Source organism: Caretta caretta, chromosome 9 (assembly GCF_965140235.1).
Source record: "Caretta caretta isolate rCarCar2 chromosome 9, rCarCar1.hap1, whole genome shotgun sequence".
In the NCBI taxonomy this organism is placed as follows: domain Eukaryota; kingdom Metazoa; phylum Chordata; order Testudines; family Cheloniidae; genus Caretta; species Caretta caretta.
In genome coordinates, this window is record NC_134214.1 from 56069656 (window position 1) to 56094051 (window position 24396).

At 51.3% G+C, this 24396-nt stretch overlaps 1 protein-coding gene across 6 annotated transcripts in view; it reads right to left on the minus strand.

The window, feature by feature from the left end:
* The window catches only part of CROCC2 (ciliary rootlet coiled-coil, rootletin family member 2), a 207065-nt gene that overhangs the window by 105056 nt on the left and 77613 nt on the right, over positions 1-24396 (minus strand). For all 6 annotated transcript variants that reach the window (XM_048864821.2, XM_075132329.1, XM_075132330.1 and 3 more), the window contains 4 exons: positions 11784-12014; positions 11157-11350; positions 9984-10111; positions 9581-9750 (listed from right to left, as the gene is read on the minus strand). In XM_048864821.2, the coding sequence (XP_048720778.2) occupies positions 9581-9750; positions 9984-10111; positions 11157-11350; positions 11784-12014 (723 nt within the window). The remainder of the gene's footprint in view (positions 1-9580; positions 9751-9983; positions 10112-11156; positions 11351-11783; positions 12015-24396) is intronic.

Genomic DNA, 24396 nt, shown 5'->3' on the forward strand with positions numbered 1-24396 from the left:
GTTACCCAGAGGTCGCTGTGCCTTAGGTAAGGAGGCCTATGGTATGTTACTGTGATGTTCTGTACCTCGGGCAAACACTCAGCACCTCCATGTTCATCCTTATAATATGATTGTGTGATATCTAATGCAAAGTTAGAATGGGTTTTGCTTTTGTTTCATTTGACCAAATCTGGCTCTGACTTATAATCACTTAAAATCTACCTTGGTAGCAAATAAGTTTGTTTGTTTATTCCACTCTGAAGCAGTGCGTTTGGTTTAAAGCATGTCAGAGATTCCCCTTGGGATAACAAGCCTAGTACATATTAATTTCTTTGTTAAATTGACAAACTCTCATAAGTTTGCAGTGTCCAGTGGGCATAACTGGACACTGCAAGATGGAAGTTCCTAGGGTTGTGTCTGGGACCAGAGATATTGGCTAGTGTCATTCGGTTACACAATGCAAGGAGCAGCTTACATGCCAGAGGCTGTGTGTGAACAGCCCAGGAGTAGGGGTTCTCACTGCAGAGCAGGGTAAGGCTGGCTCCCAGAGTCAATGATTGGAGTGACCTAGCAGATCACGGGTCCGGATAACATCAGAGGGGAATGTCACAGTGGTGCAGCAAGCAGGGTGTATGTACAGCTTGTTACGCCAAGTAAAGTTCACACTTTAAGCACTGATAGTTGTGATTTTAAGTGCAGAGGCTAAGAACAGTCAGGAGGAGGTCACAGTTTTGTTATTTTCTGTTTGTTTATTTCAGGTGAGAGAAAGCAGAAAAATGACTACCACTGAGGCAGCTACAAAACTAGAGCTGGCCAGACTGGAAGCTGCAGAGAAGGAAAAGGACAGCGAGTTTCAAATGTGGCAGGCAGAAATGATGCTCAAAGAAGCAGCTGAGGCCAGGGAAACTGTGGAGGCAGAGGCAGCCAGGGAGGAGGCTGCACACAGAAGGGCCATCGCTGAAAAAGAGAAAGAGAGAGAAGAAAGAGAAAGAGAGTGAAAACACCAACTGGACCTGCTAGAGAAGCAGAACCAGAACCCCTCCTACCCCAATGACTCCATCTGTCTAAAAATCCAGAAATGGGAACATTTATGTCCTGCATATAGTGAGGAGGATAATATTGCTGAATATCTGACTACCTTCAAAAGGCTTTGTGTGACACATGAAATCCCTGATGATAAGAGAGTTCCTACCTTGATTGCGAAATTAACTGGTAAAGCTCAAAACGTATTCAGTGGAATACCTATTGAAGATGCTTTAGATTATTGTAAATTTAAAGATACTGTTTTGCAAAGTTTTCAGATTACCCCTGAAACATAAAGTTAAATTTAGGAATCTGAAGAGGGATAATGGTATGAGTAAAGGGCAATATGTAAACAAAATGAAAGATTTGTTGGGAAAATGGGTCATGGTAAAGAGGTGGCAAGTTTTGAAGGAATGCTTGATCTTGTTGCTCAAGGCATCAAGGCTGATGTAAAGCAGTGTCTATAGGACAAAGATGTAAAGTCTGTGGTTGAGATGGCTTTTTTAGCTGATGCCTTCGAACAGAATCAGGCATCTATTGAGGGCAGGCCACAGAAAAGGGGGTTTAAAACTGGTGGGAAGGGAGGATCCCATTTTGCCCCTGGGAAGAGAGAAGGGGGTTGGGAGACTAAATATTCTCTTACCCAAAAACATTCCTCTAACCCTCATCCCAAATCTCCTGTAAAAGCAGAAGAGCCCAAAAGGCGCTATCAGTGTAATTCCACTGATCACCTGAGGAATAAAAGTCCTAGGGGGAAGCAGGCAACCAATAGCTCATGTTAGTTCTGCTGTCCTCAACACAGAAATCCCCCAAGCAACTGAACCCTATCATATTGGTTCTGTGAGGTTAGCCTCTGCAGAACCAGACATGGAGCATGTTAAGGCTAACCACATTAATGGCAGGGAGTACTTGGGGGCAGAGGAATACAGGGGCCCAGATCTCTTTGGTTAAGCAGAGTGTGGTCCTAAAGGCCAGTATGCTACCTGGCCAAATGGCAGAGATTGTGGGGATGGGTGAAAGCAGATTCCTTGTACCACTAGCTAAAATCTATGTGGTTTGGGAAGGTTTGGAAAGTGTTTTGACTGTGGGGGTAACAGAAAACCTCCTAGTTGACCTGCTCCTGGGTAATGATTTTTTCCGTGTAGCTCAGGTTAAAGTATTTGCCTGCCGCAGGAGGGAATTTTATGCTGGGACCCCTGTGGGAAAGGGAAAGGACTCAGGAATTGCTGAGAGAATGGGAGAGAGTCTCTTTGATTCTTTGGCAGCAGCGGGGAGCCACATGCTTCCAGGTGGGAGGGTGGTTGAGACCAACTCCTGCACTGCAGCTGGAGGCAACACCACATCCAGAAGGGATGGGGGTGTAATGCCTGGTAGGGAGAGAACTGTCCAAATTGTTAGCTGCCAACAGATCACAGCTGAACCAGAGACAAACCCGGCTCTAGGGAGCAGGGAGAAATGTGTCCCTGAGGAGAGCCCAGATTAGGGCAGGGAATCTCAGAAACCACTGAGGTGGGTGAGGATTCCTGTGACTCTGTAACACAGGGAAGCAGTGTTGCTTCCAAGTATGGGAGAGGCTGGGACTAGCTCCTTTCCAGCAGAAGGCAACATGCCCTCAGGCACAGGGGCAGGAGAGGATTAAGGAAACTGTCCCAGTTGTTAGCTGGCAGAGTTTTGCAGCTGAACTAGAAACAGAACCCTTCCTAGGAACACAGAGAAATGTGTCTTAGGAGGGGGCCCAGAGGAGGAAACTGGGGAAGGAATAGTGCGGGTACAGGAATGTCTCCTCACTAGTCGCTTGGGGCAGGATGCCCAGGACACTAGGAGGGTGGCTGGGTCAGCGTTTGTGCACCCAGTCACTCCGCCTGTGACCCAAGTTTTGAGAAGGACCTGTGTAACTGACCTCCTGGAGGGGAGCAGTCACACAGCTGACTTTTCAGGGACAGAGAAAGGGGTGGTGGAGGGTACCCCAATCCAGGTCCCAATTTTTCAGGATGCTATTTCTGATAAGTTTTTGGAAAGTAACTGTGTCTGTTTAAATCAAGATGCAGCTGCAATGTGTGTGATAACAGAGGAGTTAGGACCAGGAAATTGCCAGGTGGTAGTTTGCCAGAATGCAAATGACCCAACTGACAGAGAAGGGGGTGTTTTCCCCGAGGCTGGTGAGACACAGAAAGCAGTTATGGGAAAGCCTTTGGGAAAAGGTGCATCTGATCAAATGGTAAACACATCTAGCCCAGAGAGCACAGATAACAGCCCTCTAGCCGGCAGGAAAGGACTCAGTGCTGGGAGGGGGAAACACAGGGTAACCCCAAAAGGGGAGCTGGATTTTCTGTATATCTACAGTCCTGGGATTGGGAGATGGCTCCCCAAAGGGCCAGCCGATGTGCAGGATCCCCCTGAACACCTATCTTGCCAGACCCTGAGACACCAAAATTCCAGAAACATGATTAAATTAAGCCCTGTGGGGGAACACTTGAGGGAAGGAAAAGCTAGGGAAGAGAGTCAAAGGACACCATGGGTAATGAACAAACTAACCTCAAACTAGAATATCCGAACAGAGGGCATGGTATCATAGAGATACTTGTAAACGCACATCTGAGATAAATAATTTTGGTATTAATGTTAAGTTTTGGGATAAGAATTTTGTTACTGATGTTAAACCTTATGATAATGCTACTTTTCAATTAATGTCTGTAAACAGGTTTAAAAGCTTATTACAGCAGAGAAACCATTAAAACCTTGTTTACTGTGTGTTAATGGGGAAACTGAGGTGCACCACCTCATGGCCTTAATGGCTGGATGCCAAAAGAACTATAACACAAATTGCCTTTGAGATAGTCAGTGACTAACCCTCTTTCAGTAAACTAAGCAGGGAGGTGTGAGGTTCTGTACCTCAGGGGAACACCCAGCACCCCTATGTTCATCCTTATAATATGTTTGTGTGGTATCTAATGCAAAGTTTGTCATGTCATGTGTCTTTGGAAGGCTCATGCTGTACTGAGCATTGTTGTTATGGTAATGTTATAGTAATCGTTATAGTAATGTTATAGGTTGTAATTCCATGTATATAGTTATGAGGCAGAAAATGTGTCCTCATGTCTTAAAGCAAGCCCATGCAAAAACTCTCCAGAAGCAGATGGGCAGTTCACACCTCATCAGGGCATGTATGGGACAAACCCAGCCCATCCTCACAGGAACAAAGAACACTGGCCTAGGCAACAACAAAGGGTCAGTTGGACTCTTGAGTGAGTTACCCTGCTTCCTTTGGTCAGTTTGGGACTGCAATGAGGTAATGCTCACCTGACTCTGAAGGGGAGGGGGGGACAAAGCCAAGAGGGAAGAAAGAAAATGATAAAAGGGAGAGACATTTGCCATGCTTCCTCTCTCTTCCACCTCCATCTACAGATATCACCACCAAGCAACTGAAGCGCTAATCAAAGCGGAGAACCTGGTTGAAGGGCAACCAGCCAGCCTGTGGTGAGAAGCATCTAAGTTTGTAAGGGCACTGACAGTGTTAAGAACAGCTTAGAATGTGTTTTCCTTTTGTTTCATTTGACCAAATCTGACTTGTTATGCTCTGACTTATAATCATTTAAAATTTACCTTGGTAGTTAATAAATTTGTTTGTTTTTTCTACCTGAAGCAGTGCGTTTGGTTTAAAGCAGGGGTCTCAAACACTCAGCCCCGGTGCACGCCCCTGCCACCCCAGAACCGCTCAAAGTAAGCAACGCCAGGCTGGAACCCAAACCCCTCCTGCACCCCACACCCCAACTCCCTGCCCTGAGCCCCCTGCCTGCACCCCAACCCCTGCCACACCCCGCACTCCCTCCTGCTCCCCAACCCCCTGCTCTGAGCCCCCTGCTGCACCCTGCAGGCAGGGGTGGGGTGGAGTGTGGGGCGGGGGGAGGAGGTGATGCGGCCCTCGGGCCAAAGTACGAGTCCTCATGTGGCCCTCCTGGTGATTCAAGTTTGAGACCCCCGGTTTAAAGCGTGTCAGAGACTCCCTTTGGGATAACAAGCCTGGTACATATCAATTTCTTTGTTAAATTGACAAACTCAGAAACTTTCAGTGTCCAGCGGGCATAACTGGACACTGCAAGACGAAGGTTCCTAGGGTTGTGTCTGGGACTGGAGATATTGGCTAGTGTCATTCGGTTGCACGATCCAAGGAGCAGCTTACATGCCAGAGGCTGTGTGTGAACAGCCCAGGAGTGGGGGTTTTCACAGCAAAGCAGGGTAAGGCTGGCTCCCAGAGTCAATGATTGGAGTGACCTAGCAGATCACTGGTCCAGATAACACCAGAGGGGAACGTCACAGTGATCCAGGGGTCACTGTGCTCCGGGTAAGGCACACCATGGTGTGTTACCCAGGGGTCACCATGCCTTGCATAAGGTGCCCCATGGTAAGTTACACAGGAGTGACTGTGCCCCAGGTAAGGTGCCTGATGGTACGTAACCCAGGGCTCACCAAGACCTGGGAAAGGCACCCTATGGTACATTACTCAGGGGACACCATGCCCCGGTAAGGCGCCCCATGGTACCTTACCCAGGGGTGACAGTGCCCTGAGTAAGGTGCACATGATTCCTTACCCACGGGGCACTATGCCCCAGATAAGGTGCCGCATGGTACGTTACCCATGTGTCGCTGTGCCACGGAACTGCAGGCCAGTCAGCCTCACTTCAGTCCCTGGAAAAATCATGGAGCAGGTCCTCAAGGAATCAATTCTGAAGCACTTAGAGGAGAGGAAAGTGATCAGGAACAGTCAGCCTGGATTCACCAAGGGCAAGTCATGCCTGACTAACCTAATTGCCTTCTATAATGAGATAACTGACTCTGTGGATGAGGAGAAAGCAGTGGATGTGTTATTCCTTGATTTTAGCAAAGCTTTTGATACGGTCTCCCACAGCATTCTTGCCAGCAAGTTAAAGAAGTATGGGCTGGATGAATGGACTCTAAGGTGGATAGAAAGCTGGCTAGATTGTAAGGCTCAACAGATAGTGATCAATGGCTCCATGTCTAGTTGGCAGCTGATATCAAGTGGAGTGCCCCAAGGGTCAGTCCTGGGGCCGGTTTTGTTCAATATCTTCATTAATGATCTGGAAAATGGCATGGACTGCACCCTCAGCAAGTTTGCAGATGACACTAAACTGGGAGGAGAGGTAGATATGCTGGAGGGTAGGAATAGGATACAGAGGGCCCTAGACAAATTAGAGGATTGGGCCAAAAGAAATCTGATGAGGTTCAACAAGAACAAGTGCAGAGTCCTGCACTTAGGATGGAAGAATCCCATGCATTGCTACAGACTAGGGACCGAATGGCTAGGCAGCAGTTCTGCAGAAAAGGACCTAGGGGTTACAGTGGACGAGAAGTTGGATATGAGTCAGCAGTGTGCCCTTGTTGCCAAGAAGGCCAATGGCATTTTGGGATGTATAGGTAGGGGCATTGCCAGCAGATCGAGGGACTTGATCGGGGGATCCCTCTATTCGACATCGGTGAGGCCTCATCTGGAGTACTGTGTCCAGTTTTGGGCCCCACACTACAAGAAGGATGTGGAAACATTGGAAAACGTCCAGCAGAGGGCAACAAAAATTATTAGGGGACTGGAACACATGACTTATGAGGAGAGGCTGAGGGAACTGGGATTGTTTAGTCTGCAGAAGAGAAGAATGAGGGGGGGATTTGATAGCTGCTTTCAACTACCTGAGAGGGGGTTCTAAAGAGGATGGATCTAGGCAGTTCTCAGTGGTACCAGATGACAGAACGAGGACTAATGGTCTCAAGTTGCAGTGGGGGAGGTTTAGGTTGGATATTAGGAAAAACTTTTTCACTAGGAGGGTGGTGAAGCACTGGAATGGGTTACCTAGGGAGGTGGTGGAATCTCCTTCCTTAGAGGTTTTTAAGGTCAGGCTTGACAAAGCCCTGGCTGGGATGATTTAGTTGGGGATTGGTCCTGCTTTGAGCAGGGGGTTGGACTAGATGACCTCCTGAGGTTCCTTCCAACCCTGATATTCTATCATTCTAAAGGGCCCCATTGTATCTTACCGAGGAATCACCGTGCTCTGGCTAAGGCCCCATGGTACATTACCCAGGGGTCTCGGTGCTCCAGGGAACATTACTCAGGGGTTGCCAAACTCTGCGTAAGAGTACGTTACCCAAGGGTCATCATGCCCTGGATAAGGCGCCCTCATGATACCTTACCCAAGGGTTGCTGTGTCCTGGGTAAGGCGCTGCATGGTACCTAAATTACGGGGCACCTTGCCCCGCATAAGACACCCCATGGTATGTTACCCACAGGTCAGTGTGCCCTGGGCAAGGCATCCCATGTTACATTACCCAGGGGTTGCCATGCCCTCGGTAAGAAGCCCCATGGTACCTTACTGAGGAGTCACCGTGCCCTGTCTACAGCACCCTATGGTACATTACCCAGGGTTCACCATGCTGCGGGTAAGGCACTCCATGTGCGTTACCCAGGGCTTGCCGAATTCTGTGTAAGGCACCCCATGGTACGTTATCCAGAGGTCACTGTGTCCCGGGTATGGCACCACATGGTACCTGAACTATGGGTCACTGTGCCCTGGGTAAGGCACCCCATGGTATGTTACCCAGGGGTCGGTGTGCTCTGGGTAAGACGTCCCAAGTTATGTTACCCATGGGTCACCGTGCGTGGGTAAGTCATCCCATCGTATGTTAACCAGGGGTTACCATTGTGATGTTGCACTCCATATGTTCTATGGAAATATGTTAATGAGTATGAATATAATGTCACTGGAATATGCTTTAGGCAAAAGGTCTCTTGTACGGTATCATTACAAAGCTTATAATCTACTGAGTGTGTTCATTCTATTTGTATGAATGAATCATTCTTGTATCTGAAACTAGGAATACGAAATATAACTCTGAGGTCCTATTGTAATTATGCAAAGTGTGGTTTGGAATCTGGATGGCTCCCATTGACTAGGACAGTTGCCTGTAAAATGGCTCTGTTTAGTTGCACACCTTCCTGGGCCAGTCCTGGAAGAATGGAGGCTGGAGTCTCACAGGACACGTGCCCATGTCACCTGATACTGGAATCTATCTTAAATCTGGTGCTTTTCCATTTAGAAGGAGCAGTGGGGACCCAGAGAGACAAAAGATTCCCACCTTGTGCCAAAGCTATAAAAGGGGGTGGAACAGAAGAAAGGGGGCTGCCAGTCATGAGAGATCCCCTAGTTACCACCTGAACTGGAACTAACAAGGACTGTACCAGGGAAAAGGATTGGGCCCAGACTAGGAAGGAGTCTCGTCTGTGAAAGAAACTTATTGGAACATCTCTGACGGTGAGATTTTACCTGTAAACAGTTTCTTAATGTAATAGGCTTAGACTTGTGTGTTTTGTTTTATTTTGCTTGGTAACTTACTATGTTCCACTGCATGCTTCCGATGAAGTGAACTGTAGCTCATGAAAGCTTATGCTCAGATAAATTTGTTAGTCTCTCAAGTGCCACAAATACTCCTTTTCTTTTTACTATGTTCTGTCTGTTATTACTTGAAACCACTTAAATCCTGCTATTTATACTTAATAAAATCACTTTTGTTTATTAATGAACCCCAGAGTAAGTGATTAATACCTGGGGGAGCAAACAGCTATGCATATCTCTCTATCAATGTTATAGATGGCAGACAATTTATGAGTTTACCCTGTATAAGCTTTATACAGAGTAGAACAGATTTATTTGGGGTTTGGATCCCATTGGAAGCTGGGTGTCTGGGTGCTGGAGATAGTTGACCTGCTGAGCAGTTTTTGGTTAAAGTCTGCAGCTTTGGGGGCGTGGACCAAACCTGGGTGTGTGTTGCAGCAGGCTAGTGTGTCTGGATCAACAAGGAAGGGTTATGGAGTCCCAAGCTGGCAGGGAAAACAGGCTCAGAAGTAAATTCAGCATGTCAGGTGACAGTCCCAAGGGAGTCTCTGTGACCAAACCTGTTACAACAGTGTCTGGGGTAAGGCACACCACGGGGTGACCATGTCCCAAGTAAGGTGCCCCATGGTTCGTTACCCAGGGGTCGCCATGCCCTGGGTAAGGCCCCCTATGGTATGTTACCCTGGGTTCACCGTGCTGTGGTAGGGTGCCCCATGGCACGTTACGCAGTGGTCGCCATGCCCCGGTAAGGTGCCCCATCGTATGTGACCCAGGAGTCACCATGCCCAGCGTAAAGCACCCCATGGTACCTTACCAAGGAGTCACCATGCCCTGGCTAAGGCCCCATGGTACGTTACCCAGGTGTCATGGTGTCTTGGGTAAGGTGCCCCATGGTTCGTTACCCAGGGGTCGCCATGCCCTGGTAAGGCGCTTCATGGTACATTATCCAGGGGTCACCGTGCCCTGGGAAAGGTGCCCCATGGTACCTTACCCAGGCATTGCTGTGCCTAGGTAAGGTCCCCCCACGTTACCCAGTGGTTGCTGTGCCCTGGGTAAGGTGCCCCTGGTACATTACCCTCAATGTTACCTGTTTGTCTCATTTCTACTGCGAATATGTCTAGTTGCAGCTTGCAGCCAAGTAGGGCTCCTCTCTCTCTAAGGCTGGAGGCTGCAGCACTCACCTTCTCCTGTTTCAGCTGTGCCAGGTCTTCCTCATGGGCCTTCTTCTGGTTCTTCAGAGACAGCTGAGTTTCTTGTTCCATCTGCACAAGCTGCTGCTTCAGTGACTCTATATCCTGCCTCCGGGTGGTGTCCTGCAGCTCCAGCTCCTGCTGGGCCTTCTCCACCTCCACTGTGGACCAAAGAAACCCTTGTGAGGCTTCCAAGGGTCCTGCTTGCGTAAAGCCCACTCAGGGGTGCAATGCGGGCATTACTCTCTGCTGCAGGCTATGGGGCCCGGGGCTCTGTGATACCACAAGGCAAGGGACATGGGCACGGCTCCGCTTAGGCCGGGGGTACTGAGCTCAGGAGCTGAAGCCATAGACAGAAGGCAAGTGGGGATTGGCGGTAGCACATGCACTTTACCTTGAAGCACCTGCCTTGTCTGGTCAAGGCTCTGATTCTCCCCTTCCAGCTGTTCCTTCTGGACTTCCAGCTGTGCTGCTAGCTCCTGAATCTCAAAAAGGCTGATCTCCAGTGAGTTCTTCTCAGCTCTGCGGCACAGCAGCAAAAAATCAGGGCCAGTGACGTAGGCTATCACTTCCCCGATCTCCAGTGAAAATTAGTTGGAGCTTTGATTGTGGGCCCCGAAGCCTTTATGGCTCAGCTATGAGCCATTTAGCGCTGTCCCAGCTACACTCTGAATGCCATGTGTGCCCTGTATGAACATCTGCTGCACACAGGCTTCCTTGGGGCTTCTCTCCTGTTCTCCATTCACCAGGTGTGTTCCCAGCAGGAGGCCCGGTGGAGCTGCCCCTGGCCATTCAGTATGCGAGCAATTCCATGTGACTGTGGCTGAGACTGGCTGTCACACATGTGATTGCTGTGTCAGGGTGTCTGGCCCGGAGAAGGGCACGGGGGGGTGGGGTGTGGGGGGGCAGAACTCCACTTCCTCCCGTGCAGGTGAGGCTTCATTTCCACCAGTGTGTGGCAGAGGAGAACCAGGGCTGTGAAGCATTAACAATCCTTTCATTCAAACCACCTAAGGAGCTGGAGTGAGGCCTCTGCATGGTGAATGACTGCCCAGGCCACCCTGCATGGCATCCCCGCCAGCCCAAAGGAGTGTGGGCATCATGTCTCCCCACCTGAGCCCAGGTTGGTAGTGGCTTACAACAGCCACCCTCCCAGCTGTCCACTGGCTGTGTGAGCTAAGCTGGAAACTCCCTACCCTGCTCTGCAGTGTTGCTGGGTACCAGTTGCCCCCTGTGCCTGTCAGAAGGAGGGAGAAGAGTGGATGCAGCAGCAGGGAGGGGGAGCATGTTGGGCAAGAGCAGGACTCCTGGCATTCCTTGCCTTCCCCTGTCGGGAATGACTCCTTCTGATCATCTCCATTACTGATCTGGGCTGTTCTCAGCCTCATGCCAGCAGGTAGCCCCAGGAGCAGCAGAGCAAGGAGCTCCTGGCACAGAGAAGAGACCTTGTCTCCCCTGTCATGGCACCCCTTCGCAGCCCTCCCCCCAGAAATAAGAGACCAGCCAGCCTCCAGGTGATACCAGGCTCTACCAGTCTCCCAGGATCTGAAGAGCAAGGAGGGGGTACCTGAGCATGTCCGTCTCTTCCAGCAGGCCCTTCCTCTGTCTCTCCAGTGCATTGAACTCCACAGCCAGCCGCGCCTTCTCCTTAGCAAGCTCCTCCTTCTCCTGGGTAGTGCGGAGCAGGGCATCGGCCTGAATCTCCAGCTCCTGGTGGCTGTGCGCCAGCTGCTCACTCAGAGTGTGCTTCTGGCTGCTCACCTTGGGAGAGTGAGGAAGCAGAGCAAGAGAGCAAAGGGTGTGACTGGGCCCTCCATGCTCTCAGAGTCCCTTTTGCTAGCTACCCCTACTGCAGGCAGCAGAGAGGGAGAAGAGCGACACCCATGGGAGGGCTACTCCCCCTCTGCCCCTCTCCACCTCACCAGCCAGGCACACCTTCTGCACCAGGGATACAGGTGGGATAGGTCATTTCCCCCACACAGCAACTTGCAGGGATTTGCTTTCTGCGCCCCCATCTTGTTCCCAGTCTGCTCCTGTGGCTCCCAGTTGCTCCAGGCACCGGCTGGCTGACAGCAAAGCCACCACGAGCAAGGAATGGAGAAAAGCAGGCATGGGGGGAAGCCTGGCTCTTGCACAACAGTGTGCAGGGAGGGAGCGTTATCTGGGGCAGGTCCCCACCTGGTCCTGCTCTCACCTGCATCAGGTGATCCCACAGCTGAGCTTTTTCCCTGAGCAGCAACCTCATCTCTTCCCCCAGTGCCTCTCGCCTCTCCTCTGCCATCTGGCAGCTCTTCTCCAGCTCCCGCTTGGTCGTGCTTGTCCATGCCACCTCTTGCTCCAGGTGCACCAATTGCTCTCGCAAGCCAGCTCGCTCCTGCTCCAGTTCCTGCCTCTGCTCCAGCAGCGAGCTCTTCTCCTCCTCCAGCTTTATCACACCCAAAAGCCAAAGAGAGGGCAGTGGGATAAGGGGCCAGCCCCGGAAGGAAAGTACCCTACAGACTCATCAAGAGTGAAGGGCAGGGCAGTCTAGAGTCAGAGCTAGCCCGCTCGCAGGTGACATCAGAACAGCACAGCTGCCTGCTGTTAGAAGCTCAGCTGCAGAGAGGACAGTTGCTGTTGCCATGGGGGATCCGTTCTCAGCCTGGAGATGTTCCCTGGATGGGGAATATATCCCCAACCCTAACTCAGACCCGGTGGGGCCTGGGCACTGCAATTCCTTCATGCCCATAGAACTTGGAGGCTCTGACAGTCACACTAATGAGATGTGACTTCACGTTGGCTCCTGAGAGCTAAGTGCCATAGGCTGAGCTGCCAAGGCGCAGAAGCGTGGCGAAGCCTCCTGCATGGTGCATAAGCAGGTTCCAGGCTCATGCGGGGAGCTGGGCAGTGCTTGAAGTGCCTTGGAAGTTCTACTCGCTGTTGGCACAAGCGGTCAAGCATGTAATGGCCACGCTCCCCCCCATGTCGGGCCTTGCTGAAGTTACACGCCCGTGGTGATTACAAGCCCCGCTGGGACAGTGCTCATGAGGCTGAAACATTTCTGGCACAGCCCAGGGTTAGAGAGATTCGAAGTGAACGTCCCATTGTTCAGAACTGAGGGGGAACAACTAAAGAGAGCGCTCTCCGGCTGCCTGCACTCCCCACACCAGCAAGTGGGAGAGGGCAAACTTCATCCATCAGCCGGGTGCTCTGGGGCAGGGCTTCTCCAGGAGATGCTGACAGAAGGTATGTAGGTGCTTAACTCCCACTGAATCAATGGGAGCTAGGCGCCAGTGTCTCTTTGTGGATCCTGTCCTTCCTCTCTTTGGGCTTCCGCTTTCCGGCTGTAAAGGGGACAATGACATTTCCTTTCTCCCACCCTCGTTTCTTTACCTGGTAAGCTCTTTGGCGGGTCCTGTTCTTGGCTGTGGCCTCTAGGTGCTACAGGAATGCCCCCCAATGGTAGGAATGGGTGACAGAGAGCAGTCCTGCATGGCTTAGTGTGCTGGGGGGTGGGGAGAGGGGGGCTCTGCCTTTACCCTGCAGCCTGCTGTCCCACTGAGGAAGTTCCCAGCCACTACAACAACAGGGATGCTTTTCACTTGGCAGAGTAATACATTTCTATTTCCCCCCTTCTCTCTGGATCCGCCTGGCAGCCCCGGAGGGAAGGGGCTGGATCTGGCAGGCCCTGGCATAGGAATCTGCAGCCAGGAGTGGGAGCTGAGTGGCTAGAAGAGTGCTGGGCACTTCTGGTACAGCCGGCAGTCCCTGCCCCAGGGCTGGAGGTGGCAAAGTCCTGAGAGGAGGCTCCTAGAGCACCAGCATGGGGGGTAAGGGGAGGCCAGTGAGAGAGGAGCTGAATGAGAGCAGGGAGAGGAGATGATCCCACATTGTGGGGGGGATGGGGGCATGCAGGGGCCATGGAGAAGGGAGGGGCACAGCCCACTCAAAGGGACCTGACCCTGCCCACCCAGACATATGCACCTTGTAGCCAAACTCGGGAACTGCCCCTTTCAAAGGAGCAAGAGGCACTTTCCTGGGCTGGGCTGTGGTGATGCCCTGCAGCTGGCACATCTTGGCTGGGTACGTGATGGTGCTCTGGCATGGAATAACAGAACCAGCTCCTGTGGGCAAGTACTGAGTGACAGAATGCAGGTCATGGGCGGTGGGTGGGCATGTGAAGGACACAGGGGTAAAGCGCAGAGCGTAGGCTGGGGTGTTTGTGACAGGCACAGGGGCAGAGCACAGGGCAGGGGAGTGTGATGGGCACAGGGGCACAGCGCAGGGCGGAGGTGTGTGAGGGGCACATGAGCAGAGCGTAGGGTGTAGGCTGGGGAGTTTGTAATGGGCACAGGGGCAGCACACGGGGGGGATGAGAGGAAAGTGATCAGGAACAGCCAGCATGGATTCACCAAGGGAAGGTCATGCCTGACTAATCTAATCGCCTTTTATGATGAGATTACTGGTTCTGTGGATGAAGGGAAAGCAGTGGATGTATTGTTTCTTGACTTTAGCAAAGCTTTTGACACGGTCTCCCACAGTATTCTTGTCAGCAAGTTAAGGAAGTATGGGCTGGATGAATGCACTATAAGGTGGGTAGAAAGCTGGCTAGATTGTCGGGCTCAACGGGTAGTGATCAATGGCTCCATGTCTAGTTGGCAGCCGGTGTCAAGTGGAGTGCCCCAGGGGTCGGTCCTGGGGCCGGTTTTGTTCAATATCTTCATAAATGATCTGGAGGATGGTGTGGATTGCACTCTCAGCAAATTTGCGGATGATACTAAACGGGGAGGAGTGGTAGATATGCTGGAGGGGAGGGATAGGATACAGAAGGACCTAGACAAATTGGAGGATTGGGCCAAAAGAAATCTGATGAGGTTCAATAAGGATAAGTGCAGGGTCCTGCACTTAGGACGGAAGAATCCCATGCACCGCTACAGACTAGGGGCCGAATGGCTAGGCAGCAGTTCTGCGGAAAAGGACCTAGGGGTGACAGTGGATGAGAAGCTGGATATGAGTCAGCAGTGTGCCCTTGTTGCCAAGAAGGCCAATGGCATTTTGGGATGTATAAGTAGGGGCATAGCCAGCAGATCGAGGGACGTGATCGTCCCCCTCTATTCGACATTGGTGAGGCCTCATCTGGAGTACTGTGTCCAGTTTTGGGCCCCACACTACAAGAAGGATGTGGATAAATTCGAGAGAGAGTCCAGCGAAGGGCATGTGTCATGAGCACAGGGGCAGCACAGAGGACTTAGGTGGGTGTTTATGATGGGCACAGGGGGTGCATGGGCGGGGCTGTGTGATGGACACAGGGGTAGCACAGAGGGTGTAGGCTGGGGTGTTTGTGAGGGGCACAGGGGCAGAGCACAGGGCAGGGGTGGGTGAGGGCACAGGGAGAGAACACAGGGCGGGTGGGGGTGAGGGGCACAGTGCAGAGCGGCGGTAGGTGAGGGGCACAGGGGCAGGGCGGGGTTGTGTGATGGGCACAGGGGCAGCACAGAGAACATAAGAATGGCCATACTGGGTCAGTCCAAAGGTCCATCCAGCCCAGTATCTTGTCTACCGACAGTGGCCAATGCCAATGCAAGTGATCTCTCTCCTGACATCCATCTCCACCCTCTGACAAACGGACCATTCCTAGGGACACCATTCCTTACCCATCCTGGCTAATAGCCATTAATGGACTTAACCTCCATGAATTTATCTAGTTTTCTTTTAAACCCTGTTATAGTCCTAGCCTTCACAACCTCCTCAGGCAAGGAGTTCCACAGGTTGACTGTGCTCTGGGTGAAGAAGAACTTCCTTTTATTTGTTTTAAACCTGATACCCATTAATTTTATTTGGTGGCCCCTAGTTCTTATATTGTGGGAACAAGTAAATATCTTTTCCTTATTCACTTTCTCCATACCACTCATGATTTTATATACCTCTACCATATCCCCCCTTAGTCTCCTCTTTTCCAAGCTGAAAAGTCCTAGCCTCTTTAATCTCTCCTCACATGGGACCCGTTCCAAACCTCTAATCATTTTAGTTGCCCTTTTCTGAACCTTTTCTAATGCCAGTATATCTTTTTTGATATGAGGGGACCACATCTGTACACAGTTGTCATAAATATAAAGGGAAGGGTAAACCCGTTTAAAATCCCTCCTGGCCAGAGGAAAAATCCTCTCACCTGTAAAGGGTTAAGAAGCTAGGATAACCTCGCTGACACCTGACCAAAATGACCAATGAGGAGACAAGATACTTTCAAAAACTGGGGGGAAGGAAAAACAAAGGGTCTGTCTTTGTTATGCTTTTGCCAGGGACAGAACAGGAATGGAGTCTTAGAATTTAGTAAGTAATTTAGCTAGATATGCATTAGATTATGATTTCTTTAAATGGCTGAGAAATTGAGCTGTGCTGAAAAGAATGGATATTCCTGTCTTTGTGTCTTTTTGTAACTGAAGGTTTTGCCTAGAGGGATTCTCTATGTTTTTAATTGAATTATCCTGTAAGGTATTTACCATCCTGATTTTACAAAGGTGATTCTTTTTACTTCTATTAAAATTCTTCTTTTCAAGAACTGAATGCTTTTTTTCATTGTTCTTAAGATCCAAGGGTTTGGGTCTGTGGTCACCTATGCAAATTGGTGAGGATTTTTACCAAACCTTCCCCAGGAAATGAGGTGCAAGGGTTGGGAGGATTTTGGGGGGAAATACGTTTCCAAACAACGCTTTCCTAATAAAAATAAACCCAGATAAACGTTTGGTGGTGGCAGTGGAAGTCCAAGGGCAAAGGGTAAAATAATTTGTACCTTGGGGAAGTTTTAACCTAAGCTGGTAAAAGTAAGCTTAGGAGGTTTTCATGCAGGTCCCCACATCTGTACCCTAGAGTTCAGAGTGGGGAAGGAACCTTGACAACAGTATTCAAGATGTGGACTTACCATGGATTTATATAAGGGCAATAAGATAGTCTCTGTCTTATTCACTATCCCTTTTTCAATGATTCCTAACATCCTGTTTGCTTTTTTGACTGCCGCTGCACACTGCGTAGATGTCTTCAGAGAACTATCCACGATGACTCCAAGATCTTTCTCCTGATTAGTTGTAGCTAAATTAGCCTCCATCAAATTGTATGTATAGTTGGGGTTATTTTTTCCAATGTGCATTACTTTACATTTATTTCATTTGCCATTTTGTTGTCCAATCACTTAGTTTTGTGAGATCTTTTTGAAGTCCTTCACAGTCTGCTTTGGTCTTAACAATCTTGAGCAGTTTCGTATCGTCTGCAAACTTTGCCACCTCACTGTTTACCCCTTTCTCCAGATCATTTATGAATAAGTTGAATAGGATTGGTCCTAGGACTGATCCCTAGTTACCCCTCTCCATTCAGAAAATTTACCATTTATTCCTACCCTTTGTTCCCTGTCTTTTAACCAGTTCTCAATCCATGAAAGGATCTACCCTCTTATCCCATGACAACTTAATTTACATAAGAGCCTTTGGTGAGGGACCTTGTCAAAGGCTTTCTGGAAATCTAAGTACACTATGTCCACTGGATCCCCCTTGTCCACACATTTGTGACCCCCTCAAAGAACTTTAATAGATTAGTAAGACATGATCTCCCTTTACAGAAACTATGTTGACTTTTGTGCAACAATTTATGTTCTTCTATGTGCTAAAGGAATTGGCGGCTGTGATTGCAGAGCCATTGGCCATTATCTTTGAAAACTTGTGGCGAATGGGGGAAGTCCCAGATGACTGGAAAAAGGCTAATGTAGTGCCAATCTTTAAAAAAGGGAAGAAGGAGGATCCTGGGAACTACAGGCCAGTCAGCCTCACCTCAGTCCCCGGAAAAATCATGGAGCAGGTCCTCAAAGAATCAATCCTGAAGCACTTACATGAGAGGAAAGTGATCAGGAACAGTCAGCATGGATTCACCAAGGGAAGGTCATGCCTGACTAATCTAATTGCCTTCTATGATGAGATTACTGGTTCTGTGGATGAAGGGAGAGCAATGGATGTATTGTTTCTTGACTTTAGCAAAGCTTTTGACATGGTCTCCCACAGTATTCTTGTCAGCAAGTTAAAGAAGTATGGGCTGGATGAATGCACTATAAGGTGGGTAGAAAGTTGGCTAGATTGTCGGACTCAACGGGTAGTGATCAATGGCTCCATGTCTAGTTGGCAGCCGGTGTCAAGTGGAGTGCCCCAGGGGTCGGTCCTGGGGCCGGTTTTGTTCAATATCTTCATTAATGATCTGGAGGATGGTGTGGATTGCACTCTCAGCAAATTTGCGGATGATACTAAACTGGGAGGAGTGGTAGATACGCTGGAGGGCAGGGATAGGATACAGAAGGACCTAGACAAATTGGAGGATTGGGCCAAAAGAAATCTGATGAGGTTCAATAAGGATAAGTGCAGGGTCCTGCACTTAGGACGGAAGAACCCAATGCACAGCTACAGACTAGGGACCGAATGGCTAGGCAGCAGTTCTGCAGAAAAGGACCTAGGGGTGACAGTGGACGAGAAGCTGGATATGAGTCAGCAGTGTGCCCTTGTTGCCAAGAAGGCCAATGGCATTTTGGGATGTATAAGTAGGGGCATAGCGAGCAGATCGAGGGACGTGATCGTCCCCCTCTATTCGACATTGGTGAGGCCTCATCTGGAGTACTGTGTCCAGTTTTGGGCCCCACACTACAAGAAGGATGTGGATAAATTGCAGAGAGTCCAGTGAAGGGCAACAAAAATGATTAGGGGTCTGGAACACATGACTTATGAGGAGAGGCTGAGGGAACTGGGATTGTTTAGTCTGCAGAAGAGAAGAATGAGGGGGGATTTGATAGCTGCTTTCAACTACCTGAGAGGTGGTTCCAGAGAGGATGGTTCTAGACTATTCTCAGTGGTAGAAGAGGACAGGACAAGGAGTAATGGTCTCAAGTTGCAGTGGGGGAGGTTTAGGTTGGATATTAGGAAAAACTTTTTCACTAGGAGGGTGGTGAAACACTGGAATGCGTTACCTAGGGAGGTGGTAGAATCTCCTTCCTTAGAAGTTTTTAAGGTCAGGCTTGACAAAGCCCTGGCTGGGATGATTTAATTGGGGATTGGTCGTGCTTTGAGCAGGGGGTTGGACTAGATGACCTCCTGAGGTCCCTTCCAACCCTGATATTCTATGATTCTATGTGTCTGACAATTTTATTCTTTCCTATTGTTTCAACTAATTTGCCTGGTACTGATGTTAGACTTACTGGTCTGTAACTGCCAGGATTACCTTAGAGCCCTTCTTAAATATTGGCATTACATTAGCTATCTTCCAGTCATTGGGTACAGTAGCTGATTTAAAGGACAGATTACAAACCATAGTTAATAGTTCCGCAATTTCACATTTGAGTTCTTTCAGAATTCTTGGGTTACTGCCATCTGGTCCCAGTGACTTGTTAGTTTCTCAATTCCAAAACCTCCTCTCGTGACACTTCAATCTGTGACAATTCCTCAGATTTGTCACCTACAAAAGATGGCTCAGGTTTGGGAATCTCCCTTACTCCTCAGCCATGAAGATTGAAGTAAAAAATTCATTTAGTTTCTCTGTGATGACTTTATCGTCTTTAAGTGCTCCTTTTGTATCTCAATCATCTACACCTGGGCAGAGTACAGGGCGTAGGCTGGGGTGTGTGAGAGGCACAGGGGCAGAGAGCAGAGTGGGGCTGTGTGAGGGGCATAGGGGCAGAGCGCAGGGCAGGGTTCTGTGAGGGACACAGGGGCAGCACAGAGGACGTAGGTGGGCATTTATGATGGGCACAGAAAGTGCATAGGCAAGACGGTGTGATGGACACAGGGGTAGCACAGAGGGTGTTGGCTGGGGTGTTTGTGAGGGGCACAGGGGCAGAGCACAGGGCAACAGTGGGTGAGGGGCTGTCATAAATATAAAGGGAAGGGTAACCACCTTTCTATAAAATCCCTCCTGGCCAGAGGCAAAGTCCTTTTACCTGTAAAGGGTTAAGAAGCTCAGGTAACCTGACCCAAAATGACCAAAGAGGGGACAAGATACTTTGAAATCTGGAGGGGGGGTGGGAAGGCTTTTGTCTGTCTGTGTGATACCTTTGCCGGGAACAGATCAAGGATGCAAGCCCTCCAACTCCTGTAAAGTTAGGAAGTAATCTAGCTAGAAAATGCATTAGGTTTCCTTTGTTTTGGCTTGTGAAATTCGCTGTGCTAGAGGAAATGTGTATTCCTGTTTTTGTGTCTTTTTGTAACTTAAGGTTTTGCCTAGAGGGATTCTCTATGTTTTGAATCTGACTGCCTGTAAGATTATCTTCCATTCTGATCTTACAGAGTTGTTCTCTTATCTTTTTTGGTTCTAATAAAGGTCTGTTTTTTAAGAATCTGACTGGGTTTTTGGGGTCTTAAAAATCCAAGGCTGGTTCCTGCTCATCTTGTTTATTCTCAAGCGTCCCTAGGAAAGGGGGTGTAAGGGCTTGGGGGGATATTTTGTGGAAATAGAAACTCCAAGTGGCCCTTTCCCTTTTCTTTGTCTAAATCACTTGGTGGTGGCAGCTGTGACAAAGTTCCTGCTCTACCTTGGTGGGTCTTGCGCTTATTGGCGGATTTGCTCACCTTGGAGCTTCACGGCAGCCCTCAGCTTGGCCATTTTTCTGAACCCACAGTCCAGGTCGACTCCTCCTGTGTCTGACCAGGCGGTGGGAGGTTTGGGGGGAACCCGGGCCCGCCCTCTACTCCGGGTTAAAGCCCAGGGCCCTGTGGAATGCAGCTGTCTAGAGTGCCTCCTGGAACAGCTACAACTCCCAGGGCTACTTCCCCATGGCCTCCTCCCAACACCTTCTTTATCTTCACCATAGGACCTTCCTTCTGGTGTCTGATAATGCTTGTACACCTCAGTCCTCCAACAGTCCACGTTCTCACTCTCAGCTCCTAGTGCCTCTCGCTCCCAGCTCCTCACATACACACCACAAACTGAAGTGAGCTCCTTTTTAAAACCCAGGTGCCCTGATTAGCCTTCCTTAATTGATTCTAGCAGCTTCTTGATTGGCTGCAGGTGTTCTAATCAGCCTGTCTTAATTGTCTCCAGAAGGTTCCTGATTGTTCTGGAACCTTCCCTGTTACCTTATCCAGGGAAAAGGGATCTACTTAGCTTGGGGCTAATCTATCTGCCTTCTATTATTCTCCTATAGCCCCCTGGCCTGGGCTTTTCTTACTTTTTGCCCCCCTGCTTCAGCTTCCCCCGCCCCCCCCCCCCCCGCCCCTTGACCGGGCCAGACGCTTTTCCTTCGTTTCTGGGTTTTTTTTTGCTGTTTTTCTGCTGCCGTTCGAGTGCTGGTCAGCTGCCAGCTAGCTACCAGCCCCACAGCCCCCCACCACCGCCTGACCTCGGATGCTGCTACTGCTCCAGCTGAAACCCCCTGGGGGGGACTGCCAACCCGCTCCCCGGAGGAGGAGAGTGGAAGCCCCTAGACCCAGCCGTTTGCTGTTTGTTTGTGGACCCGTACCCGGCCGAGAGAAAATTCTCTTATCTGTCCGGCATTCCACACAGCCCGGAAGAGAAGGCAGTCAACAGAAAAAACGCCCAGGGAAGCTACGAACCATCGTGGAGGGGGCCATAAGACTGAGTAACTTTTGAACTGTACTCTCGGGTGGGGGGAGGTTTTGACTGCGTTTGTAGGGGCACAGAGGGTGTGGCATGGAGCTGCCCCCTGATCCATCGGTGCCCCCCCCAACACTACTACAACTGTCACAGCCCCTCCACCGTCTGTCCCTGCTGGCAACTTGCCATCTGCCTCTGTATTCAGCTGCTTGCCCTGATTCCACCGTCCAGACCAGAAACAACAGCCAACCAAACAAGACTCTTTGGACAAACGTGCGTGGGTTCACATGCCCTCCCCCCCACGACTGTCCACCCCACAGTTTGCCCCTACTACCTGACCCCAACTCCTGTTTCCTCCCCCTGTCCAGTCTGACCCATTTGCCCCCCACCACCTGCAGCCCAACAGGGAGAAGTGGTTACCCTGTTTCTCCCTCCCACCTCCTCTTTCTGGTGTCTCCCCATCTCTCCCTGCTCACGATGGTGGGGAATGAGAGGGGTGAGGCCCCTCTAACAACCTCAGTTGCCCCTCCCCCACCTACCCCCCTGCCCAACCCCCAAGCCTCCCCTCCCACCACTGCTGCCAAAATACCTGCCATCGCCCTCGCTGGGGCACCGGCAGCCAGAGGCACCGGGGCAATTATTGCCGCTGCTACTCCCACTGCCCCCCCAGATTCTATGAAAGCCCCCCTGTTAGCTGGAAAAGCCAGGGTGCGAAGAAGGGGAAGGGCCCTGCCACAACCACCAAGCCCTCCATGGCAGAGGCTGCCCCCACCTCTGTGGCCTTGTCATCGACCATGGCGTCCCTCCCCACTGTTCCCTCCACCAGCTCTGCAAGCGTCCCTCCCCTGGCCCCCAAGGTGTATGCCCGGGCGGTGGCAGCCCCGCCTCTGCCTGCCGTGTCGTCATCTCGCCCACCCACCGCCTCCACTACCATCAATAGCGGCCGAGGCCCCTTTCCCACCATGACCAGGAAGCATGGCGTCCGTTGCCTCCTGGTGCCCGCCTCGCCCCACGTGGAGACATACGTGCAGGCGTTGGCTAGGGTGGTAGGACCCACGGCTATTGTGGCGGCCTCCAAAATGTACGGGAAGGTCATCTTTTTCTTAGCATCGGAGGCTGCTGCCCAGGAGGTGGAGGAGAAGGGCCTGGCGGTAGGGGGGTGTCTGTCCCCCTGGAGCCGCTAGAAGACCTGGGCGTCCGCCTCGTCCTGACCTCCGTCCCTCCTTTTCTACCCAATGCTGCCCTGTTACCCGCTCTCTCCACCCTGGGGAAACCCGTTTCTGTCATCAGCCCTCTCCCGTTGGGCTGCAAGGACCCCACCCTCCGTCACATCCTTTTGTTCCACCGGCAAGTGCAGCTTCTACCGCTGCCGGCGGCGTGTGACGGAGAGGCGCTCGAAGGGTCCTTCCTAGTCCCCTACCAGGGAGCCCGCTATCGGGTCTACTATTCCACAGGAGAGGCCCGGTGCTACCTCTGCCGATCAGCGGGGCATGTCCGAAGAGACTGCCTCTTGGCCCGGCGGGGAGGGGCACCCGAGACCCCTGAGACCTGGCAGGACATCGGCTCCGTCGTTGCCAATGGCCCTGGCCGCCCGACACCTGAAACCACCTCTCCTCCTGCTCGATCCACCGCTGCTTCTGCCCGGGCCCAAGAGACACCTCCCCTACAATGCCCAGATGAGCGAGGGAGCCCCGCCCTTGCTGTTAACAATCCAGCAGAGCCTATGGAGGAGGGTGCAGCGAAGATATTACCAGGCATAGGAGAGGGCCTGCCCCAAGGAGAACCGCCCCCCCCATGCTGCCTCTCCGTTACCCCCCCCGAGCCCATGAACCATCGCCTCTGCCCCCCGACACGACCCCTGCTAACCAGCCCCCAGACGATGCTATGGAGGGCTGGACCCTAGTCCAGGGAAAGCGAGGCAAGTGGAAGGCTCGAGCTCCGCTGCACCCATCCGATGCAGAGGCCCCCCGGAAGACCAGGAAGGGAGGTACTGACACTGAGCCTTCCGCTATGCCCACGAGTGAGATCCAGCCGCCGGTGTCAGGAGGGGAAGACAAAATAGCACTGGAAGGTAGAATCTCCCCTCCACGGGAGACCCTCCCCTCCGAGACCCCTGAGGAAGCCCCTTCTGCCCGAATATCACCTGAACCCCCCCGCGAACCCCGAAGCGACCGTCGTAGCGGGCGCCAGAGGGGAGACCCCCGGGGTGGCAGAAGACAACCTCTCCTCCATGTATGAGGAGATTGAGGCCCTAGGTTTGACCCTGGTCACCCAGGGAGAGAATGACCTACTGCCAGCTGGCCTCGATCTGGGCAACCTTACCCCAGTCCCCCTTTCCCCATGCTCCCTCCCCCTAACTGCCTTCCCGGGTGAGCACCCTGCAGAAGGTGGTCCACCACTTGATGCCATGGCTGCCAAATCTACCACAGAGCCTGTGCCTAGCATCACTGGGAGCCCCCTCCACACCCCCTTAACCCTCGAATCTCTTCGGGAGGCACCACCTCTCAGCTGCTTGCCTCCCGAAGCCCAGAGCCTCGCCTCTGCCCCCACCCCGACCCCCACCCTGTCCCTGCCCAATCCACCTCCTCCTGCAATGGTATTGCCACCCCTGGGGTTATTTCTTTCCCGTTTTTTGCGGATCCCCCCCAAGGAGCAGCCTTTGCATTTTCCTGCCGCGATCTATTAGGAGCTGCAATTTTCCTTCCGCCATCCCCTTCTACCCCAAGGCTTGAGACGGACCTAATAATTTTAGCCTGTCAGATGCTCCGTCTGTGGTCTGCACCCTGCCTGCCCACCTCAGCAGACCACGAGTCTGCACCAAGAGCCCCACCAGGGAATAACCCAGAAATCGCAACCCCACCCCCCCATGAGCTGTGAAAAGCGTTGCGAGAGTTTTTAGAAAATATCCGTGGCTTCCGCAACAGGGTTCAGCTAGCTCTCCAGCTATGGGGGGACTTTGATCAAATCCTCCAGGCCACAAGGGCCCTTATAAAGGAGGGTAAAGGGAAAGGAAGTCACGGTGCCGCAGCCTACGGGCGGGCCTGCAGCTTCCATGACAATTTACTCACTTACGGGATGGGTCACAGATTGTTACGCGACCCACCGGGGCTGCGAACACCCCCGCCAACAAGGAAGCTCCACCCCCCCAGCCCTCTGCATGACGCCTCTCATTATTGCAACTTTGAATACCAGGGGCTGTAGGATGGCTCTCCGCAGGTCCCAGGTGCTCTCTTACCTTCGGGAAGGGGGGTACT